General features: G+C 52.6%; 6 protein-coding genes across 6 annotated transcripts; 2 read left to right on the top strand and 4 right to left on the bottom strand.

Moving 5' to 3' along the window:
- Positions 1–1,234: 1,234 nt before the first annotated feature.
- Positions 1,235–2,515, top strand: UCRPA7_7137 (putative alpha-ketoglutarate-dependent taurine dioxygenase protein; the record flags this gene model as incomplete). The annotated part of the gene is made up of 3 exons (XM_007919671.1): positions 1,235–1,678; positions 1,738–2,279; positions 2,338–2,515. 3 exons carry the CDS (start codon positions 1,235–1,237, stop codon positions 2,513–2,515), a joined length of 1,164 nt encoding a protein of 387 aa, XP_007917862.1.
- A 1,912-nt stretch (positions 2,516–4,427) lies between these two features.
- UCRPA7_7136 (putative ap-1 complex subunit beta-1 protein) lies at positions 4,428–6,879 on the bottom strand (the record flags this gene model as incomplete). Its single annotated transcript, XM_007919670.1, has 5 exons — positions 4,428–5,033; positions 5,087–5,263; positions 5,313–5,881; positions 5,929–6,569; positions 6,650–6,879. The coding sequence occupies 5 exons, from the start codon at positions 6,877–6,879 to the stop codon at positions 4,428–4,430; spliced, it is 2,223 nt and encodes a 740-aa protein (XP_007917861.1).
- Positions 6,880–7,855: 976 nt separating this feature from the next.
- Positions 7,856–9,295, bottom strand: UCRPA7_7135 (putative transcriptional regulator protein; the record flags this gene model as incomplete). Its single annotated transcript, XM_007919669.1, has 2 exons — positions 7,856–8,983; positions 9,101–9,295. 2 exons carry the CDS (start codon positions 9,293–9,295, stop codon positions 7,856–7,858), a joined length of 1,323 nt encoding a protein of 440 aa, XP_007917860.1.
- A 1,064-nt stretch (positions 9,296–10,359) lies between these two features.
- UCRPA7_7134 (putative histone promoter control 2 protein) lies at positions 10,360–12,327 on the bottom strand (the record flags this gene model as incomplete). The annotated part of the gene is made up of 3 exons (XM_007919668.1): positions 10,360–10,693; positions 10,751–11,498; positions 11,760–12,327. 3 exons carry the CDS (start codon positions 12,325–12,327, stop codon positions 10,360–10,362), a joined length of 1,650 nt encoding a protein of 549 aa, XP_007917859.1.
- A 3,334-nt stretch (positions 12,328–15,661) lies between these two features.
- Positions 15,662–16,951, top strand: UCRPA7_7133 (putative transcription factor protein; the record flags this gene model as incomplete). Its single annotated transcript, XM_007919667.1, has 1 exon — positions 15,662–16,951. The coding sequence occupies one exon, from the start codon at positions 15,662–15,664 to the stop codon at positions 16,949–16,951; it is 1,290 nt and encodes a 429-aa protein (XP_007917858.1).
- A 1,319-nt stretch (positions 16,952–18,270) lies between these two features.
- On the bottom strand, positions 18,271–20,753 carry UCRPA7_7132 (putative gtpase-activating protein; the record flags this gene model as incomplete). The annotated part of the gene is made up of 6 exons (XM_007919666.1): positions 18,271–18,431; positions 18,495–19,132; positions 19,205–20,088; positions 20,143–20,391; positions 20,442–20,575; positions 20,633–20,753. The coding sequence occupies 6 exons, from the start codon at positions 20,751–20,753 to the stop codon at positions 18,271–18,273; spliced, it is 2,187 nt and encodes a 728-aa protein (XP_007917857.1).
- Between the last annotated feature and the right edge of the window lie 245 nt (positions 20,754–20,998).

Genomic DNA, 20,998 nt, shown 5'->3' with positions numbered 1-20,998 from the left:
ATGTATTCCTTCAGCACACTGTGTTTTACGATAGGAGGCGTCCCTTTGGGCCAAGGAAGTAATGACGTCTCAAGGAGTCCTGTTGCGACATTGTTCATAAGACTCGAATAAGCTGGACTGATTTCATATGTCAGTATTGGAGCCGAACGACTTCCAGAATCTGTGATTCAGAATGAGACTTCACGAACCCTGGAGGTGCATAGAGCGAGAGATTCCTTTCATCTCGGTTTTGCGTATTTTCCCCTAAAGATGGCTTGACAGACGGATATACCGGCTCAGGGGGCAGCCTCTCATCAAAAAGCCTACTGGCTGTTAGACAAGTCTTGAACTGATGAGAATGGGTGGATTTACCAAACACCTCCTGAATCATGATTTCGTTCATAGACGGTCACAGAAAGACCTTTTCTTTTCAGATGAGCAGCCGCAACCACACCACTTATCCCCGCACCAATCACAGCGACAGATGATATTTGCAAGTAAGACGCCATATAGGAAATGGGGTGTCTAGTAACTCATTTAAATCGATCCTAAACACCAAGGAATACTTCTATCACTCAATGAACGATGCCAGGATTATTAGCTAGGCTTTCGAAGTCAAAAAAAGCTTTTACTCTTTTTACCTCAGGCAACTAGTCACCAGTAGGATATCTGGCCACGGCTGGGTACCCACGCTTTCATCATGAAGCCCCCATATGGTGAAACACTATTGCTTTGAAATCATCGTACCAGAACAACCAAAATCACTACTGATGTGATTGGGAAATACCCCATTACCTTCCCCTTTTCCACGAAGACACATGATTTCGTGGCCTCGGTCGATAGTTACCGGCGTGTGCTGCGTTTGGTGACTGATGTCGCCATTCTACCCCACGTTTGCAACTTAAAGTTTGCGCAACTCTGGATCGATCGATCGACCAACCAGATGCTAAAGAGTAAATACTTTCGAGATAAGGTGTACCTCCTCAATTGATCTGTTGGACGATGTTATCTTCGGTCTAATGCAGCTTGCCTATGGCGCGATCCTAGGAGTGCCGTTGTCCCCGGGTCCGAATAGTCTTGGTATGTACCGTAGAAAGAGGAGCAATACGGCGCGTCACCATATAAGCCACAAGCTCTGGGCATCGATAATAATCAAAATACGAAAATCATCGAATGAAGAGCTAGCTATTACGACTTTACACCTGCCTGGACCTTTTTGAACTATTGTTTCGTCTTGTATATTTTGAGTACAGTCATGGCACCAAGCGCCATTCTCCCGGAGATTAGAGACGTCGCCCAGCCGAAGAAGGACACCCTCCCTCTCCCGGCGTCGGCCCGTGCCAGGCTTGAGAAGGCCGGAATCGATCTCTCAGGGGGGTATCCGTACCGTCCCGCCCGGCCGCTGTACCTTGACGACGCATACAACATTCGCAGTGCAGACCGGCCATTTGTGGACCCCGGCAGCCGAGCCGACAAAGAAAAGAAAGCACTCCTAGGTGCCGCCAAGGAGGTTATCCACTTGACAAGGCACATCGGCACTGAGATCGTCGGCCTGCAGCTGAAGGACTTGACAGACCAGCAGAAAGATGAACTGGCACTTTTGATTGCAGAGCGTAGTGTGGTGTTCTTCCGCGACCAGGACCTAACTCCTCAGCAACAGAAGGCACTAGGTGACTATTATGGTGAGGTGGAGGTGCATGTAAGGCCCCCGTGTCACGAATAGAGGGTAGCTGGCATCCGACTGACGACTTCTCATAGCCACAAGTCCCACAAGTTCCTGGAGTTCTTGGAGTGACCGTCATCTGGCCAGCTCTACAAGCCACTGAACGTGAGGCGAACTTCCGACAGCCCGGCGGCGCCTCACGCTGGCATACCGACCTAGTCCACGAAGCTCAGCCAGCAGGTATCACACATCTGCACAACGATACCGTGCCAACTCTGGGCGGTGATACGCTTTGGGCTAGCGGTTACTCGGCATACGAGAAGCTGAGCCCTGCTTTCCGCAAAATCATCGATGGCAAGACGGCGATATACCGCTCTGCACACACCTACCTCGACCGCAACAACAAGGAGGCCGGACCCAAATATATCGAGAGAGAGCACCCATTGGTCCGAGTCCACCCGGCTACAGGATGGAAGGCCTTGTGGGTGAACCGTGCGATGACATCGCACATTGTCGGCTTTGACCGAGCGGAGAGTGATGCCATCCTCAACTATCTGTATAAGGTCTACGAGGAGAATGTCGATATTCAGGTGCGCTTCAAGTGGACGCCGCGAACCAGCGCACTGTGGGACAATCGGTAAGCTCAGAATCATGAATATATCTTCTATACGACAACTACTAACTAATAGAACCAGTATCACCATTCATAATGCTAGTTGGGATTATGAGGGCAGTGAACCCCGGCATGGAACACGGGTCACGGCCCTTGCAGAGAAGCCGTTCTTCAAGGCTGACGCGCCGACAAGGAGACAAGCATTAGGTATCCTCTCAGAGAGTGAGATTTCGGAGTTGAACAAGGCAAGTGCGGAATAGTGGCACATATGCAATTTTTGGAGGGCATTAAGAACAAGTAGACCTGAGTTTCCGACAGGCTCAGGAATGCTTGTACCAACAACTATCTCCTAATAAATAAAAGGCTATTGCAACATCGGTCTTTCAGCGTCCCTCACCATATTCGCCCGAGAGCCCTACTGTTTTAGAACAGGTGCTCTAGCTTTCCAATTTACTCAGGAGTGATCATGTGGTTGGTCGGCATTCTGGTCTGTCACAGGATCCCTGGCGCTTGTGCATAAAAGTTCCCAGCCATTATTACAGGTGCTCAGATTCTGGACCTGGCCATGACTCCACATTGGCTGGGCGGCTTGGCTACTCGTAAAGGCCACGCAAAGGGTCTTTTAGACGCGACCGACGAGGCTTCACCTGAGTATTAAACGCAAGGCATATCTTCGTGGAATGCTTAGAATCATTTGCTTTTTCCTGTCATGGGGATAATATAAGTTCGTCTCTATTCACTGCTTCAGTCACTACTCATATAAGGCTTTTGTTTCCATAGTTCAAGCTGCAATACTTTTGTGGATTCTCGACCTAGTGATCTGCTCATCATCAAGAAGCATGGCTGACACTGCTTCCCTCCAGAGAAACCATACCGATTACTGGAGGCTGTCAAATTTAACATCACATGATCAGACGCAACTCACTGATAATAGTTATCCAGTATCTATGCGTCCACTACATGATCACGACGATAACCAGGAGCTGGCATCCCAGAGAAGCGGTGCTCTCGTACGGCCCTGTGAATCTCATTGGCAGGTTGTGGCACCATTTATACATGACCTCTATATGCAGCAAAACCTTAGCCTCCACGAAGTCATGGAGATAATGACTTCCAAGTATCAATTTCGCGCAACGTATGTACTCGGCCCCAGTACTGCACCTAACTCTCTTGTATCTACTCACACGAACACAGGGAAAAGATGTATAAGTCACGATTCCGGAAGTGGCAGTGGAACAAGTACTCGTCTCAGCGAAGCAAACAATCCAAGGCCACCGTCAGGTCGCCGGTGCTCAATAGATCATGCATCAGAAAAAGAGGTGCAAAGTCTGGTCAGACCCTCACCCCAAGGGTTTTGAGAAGCTATCATCACATCAACGACACTTCAAGGCTGAGCGAATTGGTCATGATGAATATCCGTGCTTTCAATCTTCATCCTGTCAAAACCAACAAGACTGTATTGGTAGGTCATGCCGGGCGTGGAGATAAAGCAGTTCCATCCTTTCTGCAGGCTCTACGCCTCTTAGAAGATCCCGCCACAATTCCCTTTGGAGGAAAGCAGCTACAGTTGGCATTTATCCATGCAGAAGCCGGGTTGCTGAAAATGGACAATGCATCATTAATTGAAGCATTGCTTCTGATACCGTGGATCCTCCTACAAAGAGGGCACATGTCAATCCTGAAAATGTACATGAGGCAACTTGATGCTCGAATCGGTCTCAAGTCAGATGCAGATCACGCAAGAGGCATAGTAGCTTGTCTGAGAGACCTTCTGGCTTCTGATTCGGGCGCGTTCTGTCATTGGATTCCAAGACTGGCGACAGTCTGGGCAAAAGAATGGAATAAGGTGTTGGATGAGTGCGGCCCTATGGAGATAACTATAGAAGACATCGTCCTCAGCTCGTCACCTGTGAAGCCTTGGAGACCCCATATCCAGCGAGACATAAAATGGGTCGCAGTTATTTGCGGGATCCAGCGGTATCGTGGTAGATTCTGTCTCAAAGTGAAGGCCCATACTAAAAGAAATCAATAGATTGTCATATGTGGAATTAAAAGTTTTCATGATTCGCTCTTTCAAGCTACTTGCACCAGTGACTTGTCTGATGTTCTAGGCCGACCACGTGTGATATAGCTTTTCCATGCCTCAGGAATTCAGAACTTACAATGGTGTCTTTAAAATAAGCCAAGCAAATCCTCCCCGTCACTCTTCTTCTCCGGCGGGTGACCCAGTTGCACTCCAGGGGGTGGCGGCGCACTCGTTCCACTGAGATCCATTCCTGCAAATCCGTTCAAAATATCATTCATGCCACCACCGTTATTCGGTGGAGGCGGCGACGATGTAGAGCCCATGTCAAACAGACCCATCATATCCGCCATACCGCCACTGGCCGCACCACCCGCCTGGCTCGGGCTCGCCACCCGGTCCGGTGTACCTGTACCCGTGGGATTCTGCTCAGCAGACGCCGGTGCCGCGCCGTCAAAGTCGATATCGAGCAGGTTCTCAATGTTGCTTTGAGATGCCCCGCCATTTGCACCGTTGGCAGCCGCAGCAGCGACGGATGCCGCGATGGGGTTCTCGGCGGCGTTTTGCCGTTGCTCTTGGATGGCAGCACGTTGGATCTCGTCAGCGCCGAAACGGCCCTTGCCCACAAAAGACTCGGGTGGTTTGTGGTAGACGGATGCTAGCGTCGAGAGCTCGGTGAGTAGTTGCTCTAGCAGGGCTGGTGGTAAGCTGGTCATTGTTGTGGAAATGGCTGGTTTTTGAGAGAGGATGATGTTCTGCGACATATTAGTGACATGCCGTGTAAGGGGGGCGGTGAACCACTACGTACCTTTGCGACATCAAGATCGCCGGATAAGAGACGCCAATAGACATAGGCACGGTCTCTGATATCTGGGTTATCGTTGTCTGCTGTCGCCTGTTGCAACACCTTCTGAACCAAGCCTTGAGTGTTGCTCGGTTTTTTCAAGAACAATTTGACGACTGCAGTGAGGATCTGAAGTTGTGTCTGGAATGAAGTCAGCTCCGGCTCCCATGACATTATCCTGAGAGCTTACCTGTGTGAACTCTTCCATGAATCCATCGACGAAACTTTCTAAAATCTCGTCTGCGTTGTTGATCTTCTCCGCATACTCTCCCACGATCCAGATCAGGGATCCCCTCGCACTGGGCTCATCCAACTCGTCAATGTACTTGCACAGAGTTGGGATGACACCCTCATATCCGGGGTATTTTCTGAGAATATCCTTGATGACAACAATGACCTCCTGCACGACGTAGTTGACCTTGGTGGAAATCAGATCCAGCAGCGCGTTGACGCACTTCTCGCTTGCGCTCTCGATCTTGATGGCGACCTGGCCAATCGCCTTAACAGCCCGTCGCACGAAGTCCATATCCACCTCCAGAGCATATTCTTTCAACTCTGCCAGGAGCTGGTCAAAGTTCTTGTCGTTTGCTATCCGCACCATGATTTCGAGCTTTTGAAGCTTGAGGTATGGTGGATCGTTGTACTTGCAGAAGAACACTCTCATCTCTTTGCTGAGAATATCGGGTTTTGCTTGTAAGAGGAGGTCGATATTTCTTAGAGCGACATATTGAACTTCTGGGGCAGAAGCAACCAGGGTGACTAGATGGGTTAGCATTGGCTGGGGAGCTTGCAGCAAAGCTACTCACCTAGAGGAGGAGCCATCTTCTTAAGATACTGCCTAACTGTGTCTGGGTTGTTTATGACCTTCATATGGATGAACACGACCTTAACAGCTGCCAAGACGACGCTTGGGTTAACGTGCTGGAACTGAGGAGCTACTCGCTCGCAGATATGCTCTGACTCCTTCACGTCGACGGGAGGATACTCGGCAAGTGTTGAAAGGATCGTCACTCTTCCCCACTCTGTGCACTCGTTCAACGCCATCAGCAGCTTCTTCAGTGTAGTGGGCGTTATGATTAACGCCTTCGTCTCGGGAGCGGTCTCGTTGATCTCTGACAATGCCTGCACCGAGTTTGCGACAACCATCGGATTCGGGTCTCCGATCAGCTCCTGCAGCGTCTCCAGGAATCCGTTCTCAATGCACATGGTCGGGTTTAGGTCGAAGAGCTTCGCTACGCAGATGGCTGCCGTCTTTCGTACGTAAGGCGATTCGTCTCTCAGTGTTTTCCGTAACGGTTCTTCCATATAGTCCACCATCTTGTCTACTCTGATACATCCCATTGTCCGTATAGCTAATGCTCTTATGAGGGGGTTTGGATCTTCTGAGTCTTGGACGAAGGTGTTGACGGCGAGAATACATAAGTCGGGGTGAGATTTGGCGTAGTTCCTGAAGGGTCAAGTCAGCAGCTGCTCCGATAAACGTATCCAAAGCTTGACGGTCCGCGACTTTATATGGCGACTACTCACATTAGATAGAGGTACACAAGCTTCTTCTGATCCAGGTCGCCCGTAGCAATGTTCTTGAGGACGTCAGGGAACAGCGCAGACACATCCTTGCCGAGCGTCATGGCCATGATGGTCTTTTGAATCGCCTCCTTTCGCTCATAGGCATACTGCGACACCAGCCCAGCCCGCAGCTCGAATGTCTCACCCTTTCGAGGCGCGGCGAATGCGCCGCGTATCCTGTTGACCGCCATCTTGTGGGATAAGGAGTCGGGAGAGGCTGGAGGGGTAGTCTAGGGTAACTTTAGGTAGGGAGCGCGGCGGTGGAGATGTCGTGGGAAGACGAAGGAGGACAGGCAGTCCGCAGCGGATTAAGGTGACTGCATCCGATCTTATGGCGGCTTAGATTTTGTTCGATGATGTTTCTAGAGCTGATTGTCCGTGGTAGAGGGGCAATTCGCAGGTGTCGATGTGGCCAAGAGATGATGATGGCTGGCCAGTCGTCCGCCGCAGCTGCAGTGGTAGTGGGAAGCGTAGCGTAGCCCCATCCCCTACCTAAGCTAAATTTCCGCCTGATTGCTCGTGGTGCCACTAGCCAAACTCACAAATCGCCCGCGCGAGTTTCAAGAGGCAGTGGGGCTGATTAGTCACGAGATTATCTACGCCTTCAGCTCTGTGTAAAGACAGCTTGGAGCTTGATCGCTCAGCACTCTCTTTCACTCTCACAAACTTCTCATGGACGAAACGGATCTACAACTTAGTGTCAGAAGAGTCGTCTAGGATGACTTGATCTAAGTATATTCTTCCTACAAAATTGTTTGAGCGACCAGCAAGCAAAGCTCCGTTCAAGCTCACAACTGCAAGTGAGAGAATGGTGAGGACGACACTCTCATATCCGCAAACACTGGACTAATATCACATCAGGCGAACCTCCCAAACCTCCGCAGACTCTTCATCGAAGCACGTAGTGACGATGAGGAAAGAGCAGTCTCAAGGAAGGCAGTGAGTCATCTGCCCACACATCTCATGCCCACAGACTGATGTTTCAGTTTTATAATGTTGTGCTCTTCATGGGTTCCGTTGCGGTGTTCAGTCTGATAGCGCAGAGAATGAATGCAGCAAAATGATACAGTCGGACTTGTACATTAGTTGTACTACTACACACAGATTTACATGGAGCGAAAATTAATGTATGCCTTCCTGGCCAGAACTGCAAAGCTTGACAGACCCCTAGTCAGAGTCGCTTTCGTCGTCGTCGCCCAAAAACGCTAAATCTGCTCTCGCCCTGCCCTTCGACCGAGCAAACGGCTGTGCATCGGCATCACTCTCATCCTCGTCGCTGTCTTTGTGGCCGTTCTCGGCCTCTTTGCCCTCCACCTCATCCTCGTCATCACTAAGTTCCTTGAACGATTTCGGGGCTCGACTACGAGATGCTCTCCCGCTCCCAGCACCCCAGTTCCGGTCCATCTCCTTCACGGCCTCGAGATCAGCCTCGAGCTCCCTACGCTCTTTGATCTCTCGAGCTCTTGCATCGGAGAAACGGCCGTCCATGCCGATGTCTTTCAGCATGTCTTTGAGATGGCGGATCTTGGCCTTGACATCGTCTCCATACTGCTTGAGTTCAATGCCCCAGATTTTCCTGACGCCGCACTTAACTAGCTGGCCTTGAAGCTTCTTGACTTCAGCTTCATCCGGTGATACATCCGCAGATGACTTGGTCGCAGCAGCCTTCGCCTTGGGCGCACGTTTGGTTGCCGGCTCTTTCGACTTTCGCTTGCGCTTCGGCGGCTCTTCATCAATCACCTCGGACATTTCACTCTCACTGTCTGCTGCCGTCGCCTCTGCTTCATCCTCCTCACTGTCTTGGAGATCACTCAACGATGACTCTTCATCGGAGTCAACCTTCTTCTTCTTTTTCGCAGGCGCAGGCTTTGCTTTCGGTTTCGGCTTGGGCTTAGGCTTGGGCTTTGGCTTTTCAACTGTGATAGAGTCCTCCGGCTCGTCGTCCCCGTCACTATCTTTGGCGACTGCCTTCTTGGGCGCGCTCTTGCGCTTAGGAGGAGCCTCGTCGTCCGAGTCGGCGGCCTTGCTCCTGCGGTTGCGCTGCACCAGGTTCTTCTTCTTCTTCCTGGGAGCATCCTCCTCTTCCTCCTCGCTGAGCTCGCTCAACTCAGACTCGGCCGGCGACTCGGACTTGCGTCTCTTCTTGACGGGCGGTTTCTCCTGCTCCTGCTCCTGCTCCTCCTTCTCTGAGGCCGCAGCGCGCTTCACGCCATTGTTCTTAGCAGGGGCGGCGGCGGCCGGCGCGGCCGGTTGAGAGGACTTGGGCGGCGCATCAGCCTGTTCGGACGCGAGCATCTGATCCTAAACCAGACAAACGCTCTAAAATTAGCATTGTTGAAAGATGTCAACAGCCCTCCCAAGAGGGTCGCGCAAGAACTCAAGTGTAAAAGATGTAAAGGCGCGCGCACGTACCACCGCATCCTTGATGACCGACTTGCTCTTGGCCTTCCACTCCGCGCCGGCGAAGAAGCCCTCCTCCAGCCCGAACCTGTCCTCGACGCGCCGCCGCACCGTGTTGACCGACAGCTGCTCGCGGTCGGGCCCGCTGAAGAGCTCGCGGACGGCGGCCACGAGCCCGTCCTCGAGGGCCTGCGGGTTCGGCGCCATTGATGATGGGGGGGCCGGGGCCGGGGGCGGGGGAACACTACGGGGCGCGAGTCCGAAATGTGAAAGACAGAGCCCGAAAAGAACAAAGGATCGGGTGAACAGAGGACAATGCAATTGTCTGATGTGCTGGGTAGGGGCAGACAGGCACTGGCGCATCTAGGTCTGTGTAGATGGGCTCTCGTCGCGTGTGTGTGTGCTGGCTGCTTTGCGACGCGAAGTGCCGTGCCTGCGGTGGCAGGATCGCTGAATGCGGGCGCAGGATCCTGGTTGGGATCAGCAGACCAGATGGTCCGTGCGCGATGCGAGGGGTGGTGGTGCATTAGGAGGACAGACGCCCCTATCTAGGCTGTCGCTGATGTATTAGTTCACTATTTAATCTATATAAATGTATAAGTCAAGTGAAATTTTTGTAGAACGTTGAGAAGTCTTAGAGGATAGTCTCTGGGACTTCATATTTGACTTTGTTAGTCACGACCACCTAGAATAAGAGGATCATGTTTGCAGCATGGATGCTTCACAATATAACAAATGACTCGTCATCACAGAAGTCACAACAGCCCATGACAACAGATAATATTTCAGGGTTTTCACATTGTGGTGCTCAAGCCTCATAAGTAAGGAGAGAGCTACATACAAGTTCCCACAAGAGCTAGCTTCGTCGGAGCAAACCACCCCTGAACTTTTCCTCCTTGAGCGCGTGGCATCACGGAGGCACCCCCCTGGTGGCTCCAACCATAAACCCTTTCTAGAAAGAAACAAAAACAGAGAAAACAAATCAAGGTCATCTTGCCGGAAAAACGCCATTTGCCTTTCTGCCAGTTGAAATTCAAACCAAGCCGCAAACGCGTTTTCTGGTTGAACTGGGTCTGTATGCGCAATCATGCAATTTTCGCCTCTCAAAAACGCCTGCCTCAGGAAAACGCCCCATCATGATCCCGTCTGTGTTGTGGTTGCCAGGTAGGCCTTCTCTGGCCAGATAGAATCGCATCATAAGGCAACAATGGTGGTACAGTTTATCATGTAAAAAGTGTAGTCGATACTTATGTCGACTCAGTAATCGATATTTATCGGTCGACAACCATCCCAGCAGCAAATGATGATGGGCTCGAGCCACCCTGGAGGAGACTGTAACTGCTGCCGTTTTTGCCGGACATTGAGGCGAGCTTCTCACGCTCAGCCTTTTCGCTGGCCATCTGCGCCTTCTCAAGCTTGGTGATGCGCGGCTTTCTGGCGACGGATCCTCCTCGCGAGCCCGGTCCGCCTCCACGACGCTTGACAACTGGTTCGCCTCCCTCGCCAGTGGCAGCGGCAGCAGATGCATCGCGGGACAGTCCACCTCTGCCTCCACGGCTTCCACGTCCTCGGCCTCCACGACCACGCTTAGGAGGGCCATCATGACTGCCAGATGTTAGCAAATAGTGAATATCATGTAACAAGGAAACGGATTGAGCATACCCAGTGGTCGGTTTCTCCACCTCAGGCACCAATGGGCCACTGTACACGAAGAAACCATCCCTACTCGCTGCAGCCTGCTCCTCCCAGAGCATCTCAGAGTCGTCAACAAAGTCATCGTCCTTGTCATACTCATCCTCCTTGAAATTCCGCTTCTTACGCGCAGGCTTAGCAGGGGCGCCGTCCGGACCACTAGTCCCGCCGTTGCCCATGCCGCCCATCTCGACGTTGCTGCCTTCGCCGTCTGATTGGAGATCCACGGACATTTCGTCGCCCGACTCTCTACCAGAGCCTTGCTTCTCAAGAGCCGCTGAAGCCGCGGCAATTCGCGCCTTGCGCTCCCGGTGTGCAGCCAATCGGGGGTGCAGTGCGTCCCAGCCATACTGCTCTTCAGCCAGTCGCATGAAGTTGACGTACTTATTAGTTTCGCCATTCAGAGGAATGTGTAGTACAATAGAAGGCGTGCTTGATTCATCGCCCGGTTTGACTTTGCCGAAGTCCAGTATGGATCGCTCTGACCCCGGTGCCACGAGGTCAGGCACGTCTGACAAGCCGCTCTTGAGGCCGTTCATCTTGGGTGAAGAAGATGCCGAGCTGGCCTTCTTCTCCTTTCGGTCTTGTTGTTGCATGGATGTGACCTTCTTGCTTGGGGCAGAAGAGGCCACTTGGGGGTTGGCCAAGCCCGAGAGGGTGGGATTGCTAGGCTTCAGAGGCTCTGCAATCTTTGCAACAGAAGGCACACTGGGAGCAGCTGCTGGTTTCTTAGCTTCTGGCGAAGGTTTTGACGCAGGCGCAGCTGGTGGTGCGCTGCGGACTGCGTTTGATGGAGATGGCGGCAAAGAACCGGATTCATGGAATCGTGATTGGTTTGAATTGTGGAAAGTCTGGTGAGAAGAGGGAGGGGAAACCATATTGGATGGGACGGGGTCTACCAGACTTGAGATAGACGGTGATGCGCTTGCGCGATTGGTCATTTGGGTGGGGCCACGCGGTGAGCCCAAACCCGCGGTACCATATGGATCTCGAGTGAGCATCGTCTCTCTAACCGGATCATAGCTGGAAGATCTGACGGGGTCGAAAGCCATGCCGCCGGGGCGGACAGGTGCAACGGGGGGCGGGGGTGGTGATGGGTCTCGGTTCAGCAAGCTCCTCATGGACTCGGGAATAGCCTCCCGCTTCACCACCTTTTGCGTGAGAGGTTCCTGGGTGGCAGCTGAAGGAGATCGCGAATCCACGTCCATACGCATTGATGCGAGTTCTGTGATCTTGGGCTGTCTGGCCGGTGCACTGCCGGATGCGGACCTTTGATCCGCATCTGCTGCGGGTGCATCTGTTGCGGGTGCATCTGTTGCGGGTGCATCTGTTGCGGGTGCATCTGTGGCAGGAGGGTTCTTCCTCTTGCGTTGAATAGGCGGCGCGTTTGGATCCCTTGGTTTGCGGGGCTTTCGCGTCTTGGGTTCGGTGCTTCCATCTGCTGCGATCTTGGGCTTGACAACAGAGCCGGGCTTGCGGCCAGGCTTCTTTCGAGGAAGACCAGCTGCAGTTAATTGCACCTCGGGCTGGGGGCGTGGGGGCTGCATTACGCCGAATCTGGGTCCTGAAGCTGTGTCGACGACTATCTCGTCCATTTCAATGTTTGCACGCCCCTGTTGCAGACGTGACGGCGAGCCTGGGTCTGAGATGGAACCAGACGGTGGGGACGACAATGATGTAGGAGATGAGCTGTAATTGCGCATTTCAACATCGCCTCCCCCTCTATTACCAGACGCCATTGAGCGGTCCTCCGCGCCAGACAGGTGTCGTTGGAATTAGGTGCACGTGGCGGTTGTTGAAAGAAAACTTAATCCCAACCTCTAAACCCCAGGGCTTCTTGGAAGACAAAAGGAGACTTTTCTAACAATAGACACAAAATTGCATTCATTAGAGTCGCAAATGGAATTTGCTCTGCAACAACTCCTCGGTGTGTCTTCGTGGGGGGCTGCAATCAATTTGGCGATGATTGAATTGGCAGCCAATTGGCAGCGAGTTGGGGCTGCTGCCAGCAAGGCGAGGTAAGGCCCGATGCAAATGGTTGGTGGTGTAACGTGACTCGAGGAGGAGCTGGGCCTAGCTGGGCTGGGCTTGGCTAAGCAGAGTTGGTGTCTGTGAATAACCTCAGAGAAAGACCCAACGTGTTCCGTCTTTGGTGCAGCGGAAGCTGACAGTCGGGAAAACGGGGGTGAAACGGGGCGGAGTGCACGTTCAAGTAGTACGAATCAATTCAATAGACTTTGCTGAATACGATGGTCGACTTTTTAGACGGTGATCGATGGGCGCGCGGGTGTTGGTGGATGGAAATGGCATCAACACCATGAAATGGCTGGCGGGACGTTGGGTGAGAGAAGTGGGAGAAGGAGAGGAAATTTTGGAGTGCGAGGTGGGAATGCGGCGAGATTGGGGATGGCTACGCTACCAGGGAACATTTATTTTTTTTGGGACATTTGAATGGGATGGGAAAATCGGGGCCACGACCACCCTCGGGGATAGAGACAGACGAATTTTATTATTAAAAAGGCGAATTAAAACACCAAGCTAGACCAGCATGGCGGTGGGAGATGGGAAATGGGGAGAGAACGGGCTCGGCTGGGCTGGGCTTGGGGGGGGCGTGTGCGGTGCGAGAAGGAGGGAAAGGGAAAGGGAATAGGGAATGGGAATGGGAATGGAGGAGCATCGGATCAGTCACTTCACATTCACCTCACCTCACCTCACTTGACAAATGGTCCGTGGAGGGAGTCAGGGAGTCATGGAGTCAAGGAGTCAAGGCATCCGCGACGTGGAACCGACCGCCGGCGATGGGGGCAAGAGAAAGGGAATGGATGGCATGGGATGGCATGGGATGGAACCCAAAACCGCCGAAAGAGGGAATGCGAGGGATGGACAAGTCGGAATCAACAGCTCACCACTCCCAGTCGATACGAACATGGGGCATGGGGCATGGCTGGATGGGCATGGGAACATCGGGAGTCGAATGGGAGATGATGGGCGATGGGAGACGGGCGACGGATGCGAATGGGCACAGACAAAGACCAAACCACCAAAGGGGGAAAACGGAGATGGCAGAAACGCCCAGCCCAGGGTCAGCAGGAGGAACTCAACTGGGGCACCACCACTCCCAGTCCAGTCCAGTCCAGGTGATGGTAATGGTGATGGTGATGGGAATGGCTCGGCTCATGGATGTGAGGAAGAACCTCAAGCAGATGCTTAGACGGCAATCTCGCAAACCACGACCCACAACCCACAACCCACGACTGAAAGCAATGCGCGCGCGCGCGATCGGTCTGGGCAGAAGGCGCCGATGTGCAGTGCTGTGCGCCCAGAAACCACATGGGATGAATGATGATGAGTGAGTGTGAACCGGAAAGAGGCAAGTCATCCATCATCAGCCTCCTTCTCTCTCTGTGTCCCACAGCCGACGGCACGCCATAGGGAAGCTTCCCCTGCCTGCCACCGCACAGGCTGCAGAGTGCTAGGCCATGTAGCTAGGCAGGTAGGTAGGTAGGTACCTACCTAAAGAGAACTGGAGAAACACTAGGTACTCCAAAACACCACATGACGGATGGAGAGAGGATCCAGGATCCAATGAATGCGTTGCGCTTCAGGTTGCCGACAAATGCGTGGTGGTGATGATGGTGGTGGTGCGTGCGGCGCGATCCCAGGAAAAGCCGCCGGGGCGTACCTTGGTAGTCGCTGTGTCACTCGCGGGGAAAGGCCAAGTCCATGGAAGGTGAAGAGAGAAGAGAGAGGCGGCTGTTGCAGAGCCCCCCCCTGTCAGGTACCTCCCTCTTCGTACTACGTAACTCGCCGACCGGCAGGGTGGGTCCGTTTAGGCGACAGAAGCGCCCGGGATGCGAAGCGCTGCAAGGTTTCCAAAAAAGTGGGTGGCCCCAGCTTTTCTCTTTGGGGGAGACATTTCGTCCCGCCGCCCAGCCGGTTGTGGTTGTGACAGGGCCACATCACACATGGCTTTCCACGATAACCCAGGCGGATGCAGCTGTCGCGTCAAAAAATTTTGAGACAAGAAAAAGATGATCATTATACTGCAGAGACTCAAAATATGCAAGATCGGCTTGTTGCTCACCTCCTCGTGGTCTCCCATCGCGATGTTACCTGCTACTCTGCTAGGGGTGGATGTATTAAATAAGTGGCTGCGGCATGACTGTATGGCAGTGTAACAACGTGTTTCTGCAGGCTGCAACCATTCAATCTTGTCAACCTTATGTAGGGCATCCAAGGGCGACTTCGCGGTAGGAACGATGCTTGTCATAGCACCTTCGTCAGCATTTCAATCAAGGACAGAGCCGCCGCCGCGTCAGCATCTCACGCACATGATGCTTATCGATATGTAATTAAATCTCCGAGAACAACCAGCCATCCAGCAAGAGGAACATTTGCCCAAGGCAGCAACAGATACGAACAGCATCGGACAACAAGAATGAGCGGCACAATCTCTGGTTTCAGCGGCCTCACGTTTCATCAAATCGAAACAAGAGTTGGCGCATGTCTCAGGCCATTGGTCCAACGCCGGGCGGTATCTCTGAAGGCGGGATCGGCGCTAATGCGGGCAGGTTTTGGTGTGGCTTCCTCCCGTTGGGCATTTCTATTTCAACCAACCGAACCTTTCCTTGGAAGAAGGAGACAAGCCACAACCTTAAACCCAAAATGACACTGGGGCTGGGAGCACGTAGGTGTGTGGCTTGATCTTTTGCACCCCCCAAATTTTTCAGCAGTAAACCTGCCCCCACCACTACTATTATGACATAGACCTCCAAGCTGCAGCCTTGCAGTGCCCGCATGCAAACAACGGGTTTACAGATCGAGCGCCCACTGACATAATTGACACAAGGGCTGCTCACAAGCAGTGCGACTGCGATCAAAATGGATCCCACCTTAATGATCCATGATGTCAAAGAGAAACAAGTCGGCGCCGTCAAACCTCCCACCTTCCCACAGCCCAAGTCCGCCACCACCGGCTTCCCCGAACACAAGAAGCGGACAAGAGTCTCTGCATTCAAGCAGAAACGAGACGCCCAAAACTCCACCAGCGATGTGCCGACCGTCTTGATCGATCGTCCTCAGCCGTCTGGCCTGTCTACAAGAAATGTCCCAGCCGCCAAATCTGAGGGGGAAGAGCGGGAAAGGATAGATCGCGAGAACAGACAGGTGCTAGCGGCCATGTCTCCAGAACAAATTGCAGAAGCGCGTAAAGAAGTATTCGAAGGGCTAGATCCGTCTCTGTTGCAGATGCTTCTCAAAAGAGCCAACCTCGACGAGTCAAACGGCCCATCTCCTTTCGACCTGCCCACATCGAGCAGCTCGACCCCAGCAGTACAAGATGACCTACCGAGCGTTGGGGCAGAAAACGTCAAAGAAACATCAAGCAGCGCTGGTGAAGACACTCAAACGGAGACTGAGCCGCAGGTCAAAACGGAGCAGAAGCCAAAGACAGCCAAGAAAGTCACGTTCGACGAAGATGCCGCCCCGCCCGAACCGCCCTCAAACCTCTTCTCTCCCTCCGAACCGCCACCAGCCGACATAGACACCACGACGACCAACACGACACACTTCCCCCAGCCCAAGCAGCTCCCCGACCTCGACCCTTCCGACCCGGACTTCCTCGAGACGCTGCACAAGAAGTTCTTCCCCAGCCTGCCCGCGGACCCGAGCAAGCTCGCCTGGATGGCGCCGATCCCGACGCCCAACTCGGCCGCCGACCGCGAGTCGCCCTACTACCCGGGCCAGGCCGCGCTGCCCGTGTCGGCGCTGCGCTTCGACTTCCGCGGCCGCCTGCTGTCGCCGCGCGCGTCGCGCGCGGTCCCCGTGTCCAAGGGCCTGCACCACCACGGCGAGGCCCCCGAGGCCGCCGGCTACACCGTCCCCGAGCTGGCCCGGCTGGCGCGCAGCGCCGTCCCGTCGCAGCGCTGCGTCGCCTTCCAGGCGCTCGGGCGCATCCTGTACCGCCTGGGCAGTGGCGAGTGGGGCGCCGGCGACAGCGAGCTGGCGATGGGCGTGTGGCGGACGGCCCAGGAGAACCGCGTCGTGGACAGCCTGCTTGAGGCGGCTGACGTGCCTGAGGGAGTCGGCCATCGGGGGAGCAGGGCGTATGCCATCGAAGCTCTCTGGTTGTTCGAGAAGGGCGGCTGGAGAGAGAAGTGGAGGGGCAGGTAGGAGAGAGGTGTCTGTTTTTACGAGGCGATGCATCAAAGGGAGTTCGGGCGCAGACATCTTCAGGCTATGTGGCCAGCATTGGGAATGCCATATCATGGTTGAGCTTCATGGATTTGCGATGCGTAGAGAATGGTTCAAGATACCACAGAATTGAGAACAAGATGTCGGAATTCTGAACTTCGACAGTGGCTCGAGCTCTTTTTTCCCCCCATCTTCCCGGCCATGTTCGAAGTGAAGCTTATACTCCGTATAGCACTCAAGTCTACTTAGTCTAGGGCAACCAAGGGAAGGAAGACACCAAAAGATAACAAGTGCAACGGATGCCTTATAATCCAGTCCTTGCCGCAATTCGCACATGAGCATCTTAGATACTAGGATACACACTTCATTACAGCGAACAAACTGTTGACAGGAAACGAAAATATTTGGATTGATAATCCTAGACTCATCTATATCATGAACGGCATGCTCTCAAGAAGCACCTCCCGCTTCTTCTCTCCCCAAGAAAATTTAAAAGACAACCCGCCCATCTGATATCCTCCATGGAAAAGAACCCAATCCATCAGCAGCGGTCGCCGCCATCGGCAGGTAGGAGCTAAGCCAAGCTGAGCTCATTCATACCTACATGCCCGCCGCTCTGCAAAGTCCTCCAATCCCGCCCAAACAACAAAGAAACAGGAAAGAGAAGGAGCCACGCCGCCGGACCAGCCGAACACAAAACAGCTACCGCCCGCCCAGATTCCCAATTCCCAGCGGAGAAACGCGAGTGCAAGCAAAAAACAAAAGGTTTCCGCCACTTGCATCGTCTCGGTGTCCTAGGCTTCTCCCCAGACTAAATTAAATATATATAAACCCCTGATTGTCATCGCTAGATTTCCTCCGGTGTGAGCAATGTAAGTCGACAATCAGGGAGCGCATGATACAGAGAAGCGCCAATCCCTTATCTGGTAGGATGGATAAAGACCCAGGTGCAAATATGACTGTGCGCCCCTTGGTTCTTCAAAACGATGTTTGCAGGCGTAAAAGTCTTTACAATGACAGATGGGCAACGAGACAGGAAGATCAAGGGGTGTTGGATGCAAGATGTCGCTTGATGGATGATCCGATGACGACCAGACAAGATTATGCCTAGCAGCGTGTTGATCTAGAGGAATGAATCGAGTGTGATTGATGATCGAGGAATGTAAGATGAGGTGGCCTAAAAATGACAGTGGTATCAAGGTCGACGACAAAACTAGCTCCAGAACTCCAGCCGTCCGAGTTTGACCTCGGTTTGTCATGATGGTGATGAATCTCGAAAAGGAAAATCTCCTGGGAGATTACCACCCCTTCTTCCGCGCAAAACGCTTGTTGAGGAGAGCCAAAACCTTTGTGACGTTGAACTGGACGTATTCCAAGTCAAGGTCGTCTTGATTGTCTTTTTGCATCTCGAGTAAGTCATCAAGCTTGAGATCAAGCTCCAAGAGGCCACGGTTCCGTCCTGTCAAGACATTAGCTCAGCTACTCGGTTTTCAAGGTTTCATAGGATATCTGCAGTACTCACCCTTGTAGTGCAGGGAAATAACAAAGGTACCAGGAAGAGGGCTAGTGAAGTTGAAGTAGATATTGGCCCTTCGGTTGTCGGGCACGTTGCTCTTCTGAATGACACCTTCCTTCTCCAGCTGCTGGTGAGTAAACTTGTATGGACCGAGCACCTGTTGCTTCTGCTGTTTACGTCGAGTGCCCTCGCTCTGGCTCCGCACGTTGTGGAGGTAACTCTTGTACGTCTCCAACTGGCCAACCAGATATGTGTTATGGTCTCGGATGGTCTTGTACACTTCCTCGAGCTTCGAGGTCTCTGAAATTACACCCTCCTTCAGAGAGCCGAGATGTTGCAACTCCTGCTCCACTTCATCACGCAACAAGCTGAACTGGTCGGACTTATCAATCACTCTCAGCTCTTGCAGTTGGCTTAACAGCTCCATCGCTCGAATACCTTTGCGGACCATAACCGCATCATTTCGGGATGTGGCTGCTGCATCTGCAATACGCTCCAGACGAAGCGGTCTTCGCGCCACCGACGTGTTCTGCGGGATAGATCGCATGATCTGCACGAAGATAGACTTCGCCTCCATGAAATACACCTCTTCCTGAGTGATATCAAGAGCTGCTGTCAGGTCATCAATTGCAGTCTCCCACCGACTGAAAAGAGGCAAGTTAATAACTCTGTTCTCTTTTCGCGGTACTTGTGCAGGCGAAGGTCCCAGTTCGGACATGATGATGGCGAGATGAGAGTTATCGTCCTTGCAGAGTTCTCCGCCATGTTTGTCAATAAGGGAGTGCATGGCGTAGATTTCATTAAGAGTGATAGAGAGCTCGAGATCCTTCTTCGAGAGAGCGACATAGTTGTCCATCTCCAAGCTCTCATAGAAATCTTGGACCTCACATAGATCAAGCATGAACTTGTTGACACGATCCTTATTCGACTGAATGAAGGGCTGCAGTTTGGCCATATATGGCTCCTTTGCATATGATGGCTTGTTGGCGAGATTTTGCAACATCTTCGCGATCAGCGTCAGGGTTCTCCTCGGCCGCTCTGCAGGGGTGCCGTCGATGAGCATATAGGACTTGGGTGTTACGATTGCGGGGTTGATGAAGCGCAGGAAGAAGAAACCTCCGATGAGGGTGCAGATAGCCTGATCATTGGCGTCCGGGTACTTCCTCTTTGTGAGGCTTCGAATCTGCTTGCAGATCCACCTGATGCCATATGGTGCTTCCTCCAATCCATCAATAATAGTTGTGAGAAACCCATTGGCGATCTCCGTCAGCATCGTCAAGCGAGGCTCAATGATGGCTTGAACCTGGGGGTTCTCTGCTGCCTGCTCCGCGGTGATCCCCTTAGGAAGAGACGCGGGGAGGCTACCAGTATCTTGTTCGATTTGCTCGATCATGCGCTCGTACACCTTCAGGGGGTTGATTTCCAAGTCAAGATCATGAAGCTCGATCAATCCGTTGATCCTATCGGCGAGGACCGACTTCAGAAAACTTTGGCCAGGACCTCTTCTCGTGTATGTGGTCATCATTCGGGATACTGGGGTGTTTGCGCGAAGAAGGGAAGAGTATTCAGGGGTATTGTCAAATTGATAGGTGAGAACAGACTGCAAGCATATTTATTAGCCAATTATCGTTCATGTAAGATGCAACAAGCGTACCTGAAACATGGTCAGCAGGAGATGTTCTTCACGGCTCTCGTACTGGTTTCCATAAATGGTGAACATGACTGTCTGCAACAGCGAGTCAATCTCGGCCATTGATACCAGTCTACACAAGTGCGCGATATGTCTGGGTTCAGACTGAAGTAGAAACAGCAAGTTTCCATATTTTTGGGTTTTGTCGTCGTTAGGGAATACGCCCTCCTGCATTTCGGTGGCATCTTCGAGGTGGCTGGCAACTTCATTTTGCTGAGAATTGGTTAGTAACCCAATCATTTATCAGCTGTAAAGAGACGCACTTCTTCCAGGGCCATGCGATTCTGGATCAATAGGGCAATTCGGGAATCTAGATATCGCACATCCTTTTCGAGGACGAAGTTCTTTTTAGACTGAGAGGAGATTTTCGATTTCAGATCACGTAGTATCTTTTGCGCTGCAAAGCAATCAGCATTCGTATGTCACAGTCTCATTTTCACCAAGACAGCCATACCTTTGGCAAGATCGTCTTCAATCTCCAAATCAGTCTCCTGGGCGGACATGGACATGTACAACGCCGACATGGAGTACCGCTTGGACTGGCGGGCGGACCGCGAGCCATCGTAGGAAGACATGGTGTTCTGTCGAGAGAGAGGTTGGAAAGATGATGAGGAGGCGGTTGAAGCTCGAGAAGGCGTCTGTAACATGACCGACATGTTGAAGAGACCAGATGCAGCGTCGAAGAAGGCAAGGCTACAGCCTAAGACGCTGTCGAGACAGCGTATCGTCGAGTTCGATCGAGTCTAAGGCGCTTGTCTCTTTTGGTAGATGATTACGTTGAGTAGTAAAGCGCTCGGGTCGCGATGGCTGCTTCGAGGCG

The sequence above is a fragment of the Phaeoacremonium minimum genome (assembly GCF_000392275.1).
Source record: "Phaeoacremonium minimum UCRPA7 unplaced genomic scaffold PA7_03_scaffold_500, whole genome shotgun sequence".
Taxonomy (NCBI): Eukaryota; Fungi; Ascomycota; class Sordariomycetes; order Togniniales; family Togniniaceae; genus Phaeoacremonium; species Phaeoacremonium minimum.
The sequence above is the reverse complement of the archived record's forward strand: the minus strand, read 5'-3'. Positions and strand labels throughout refer to the sequence as shown.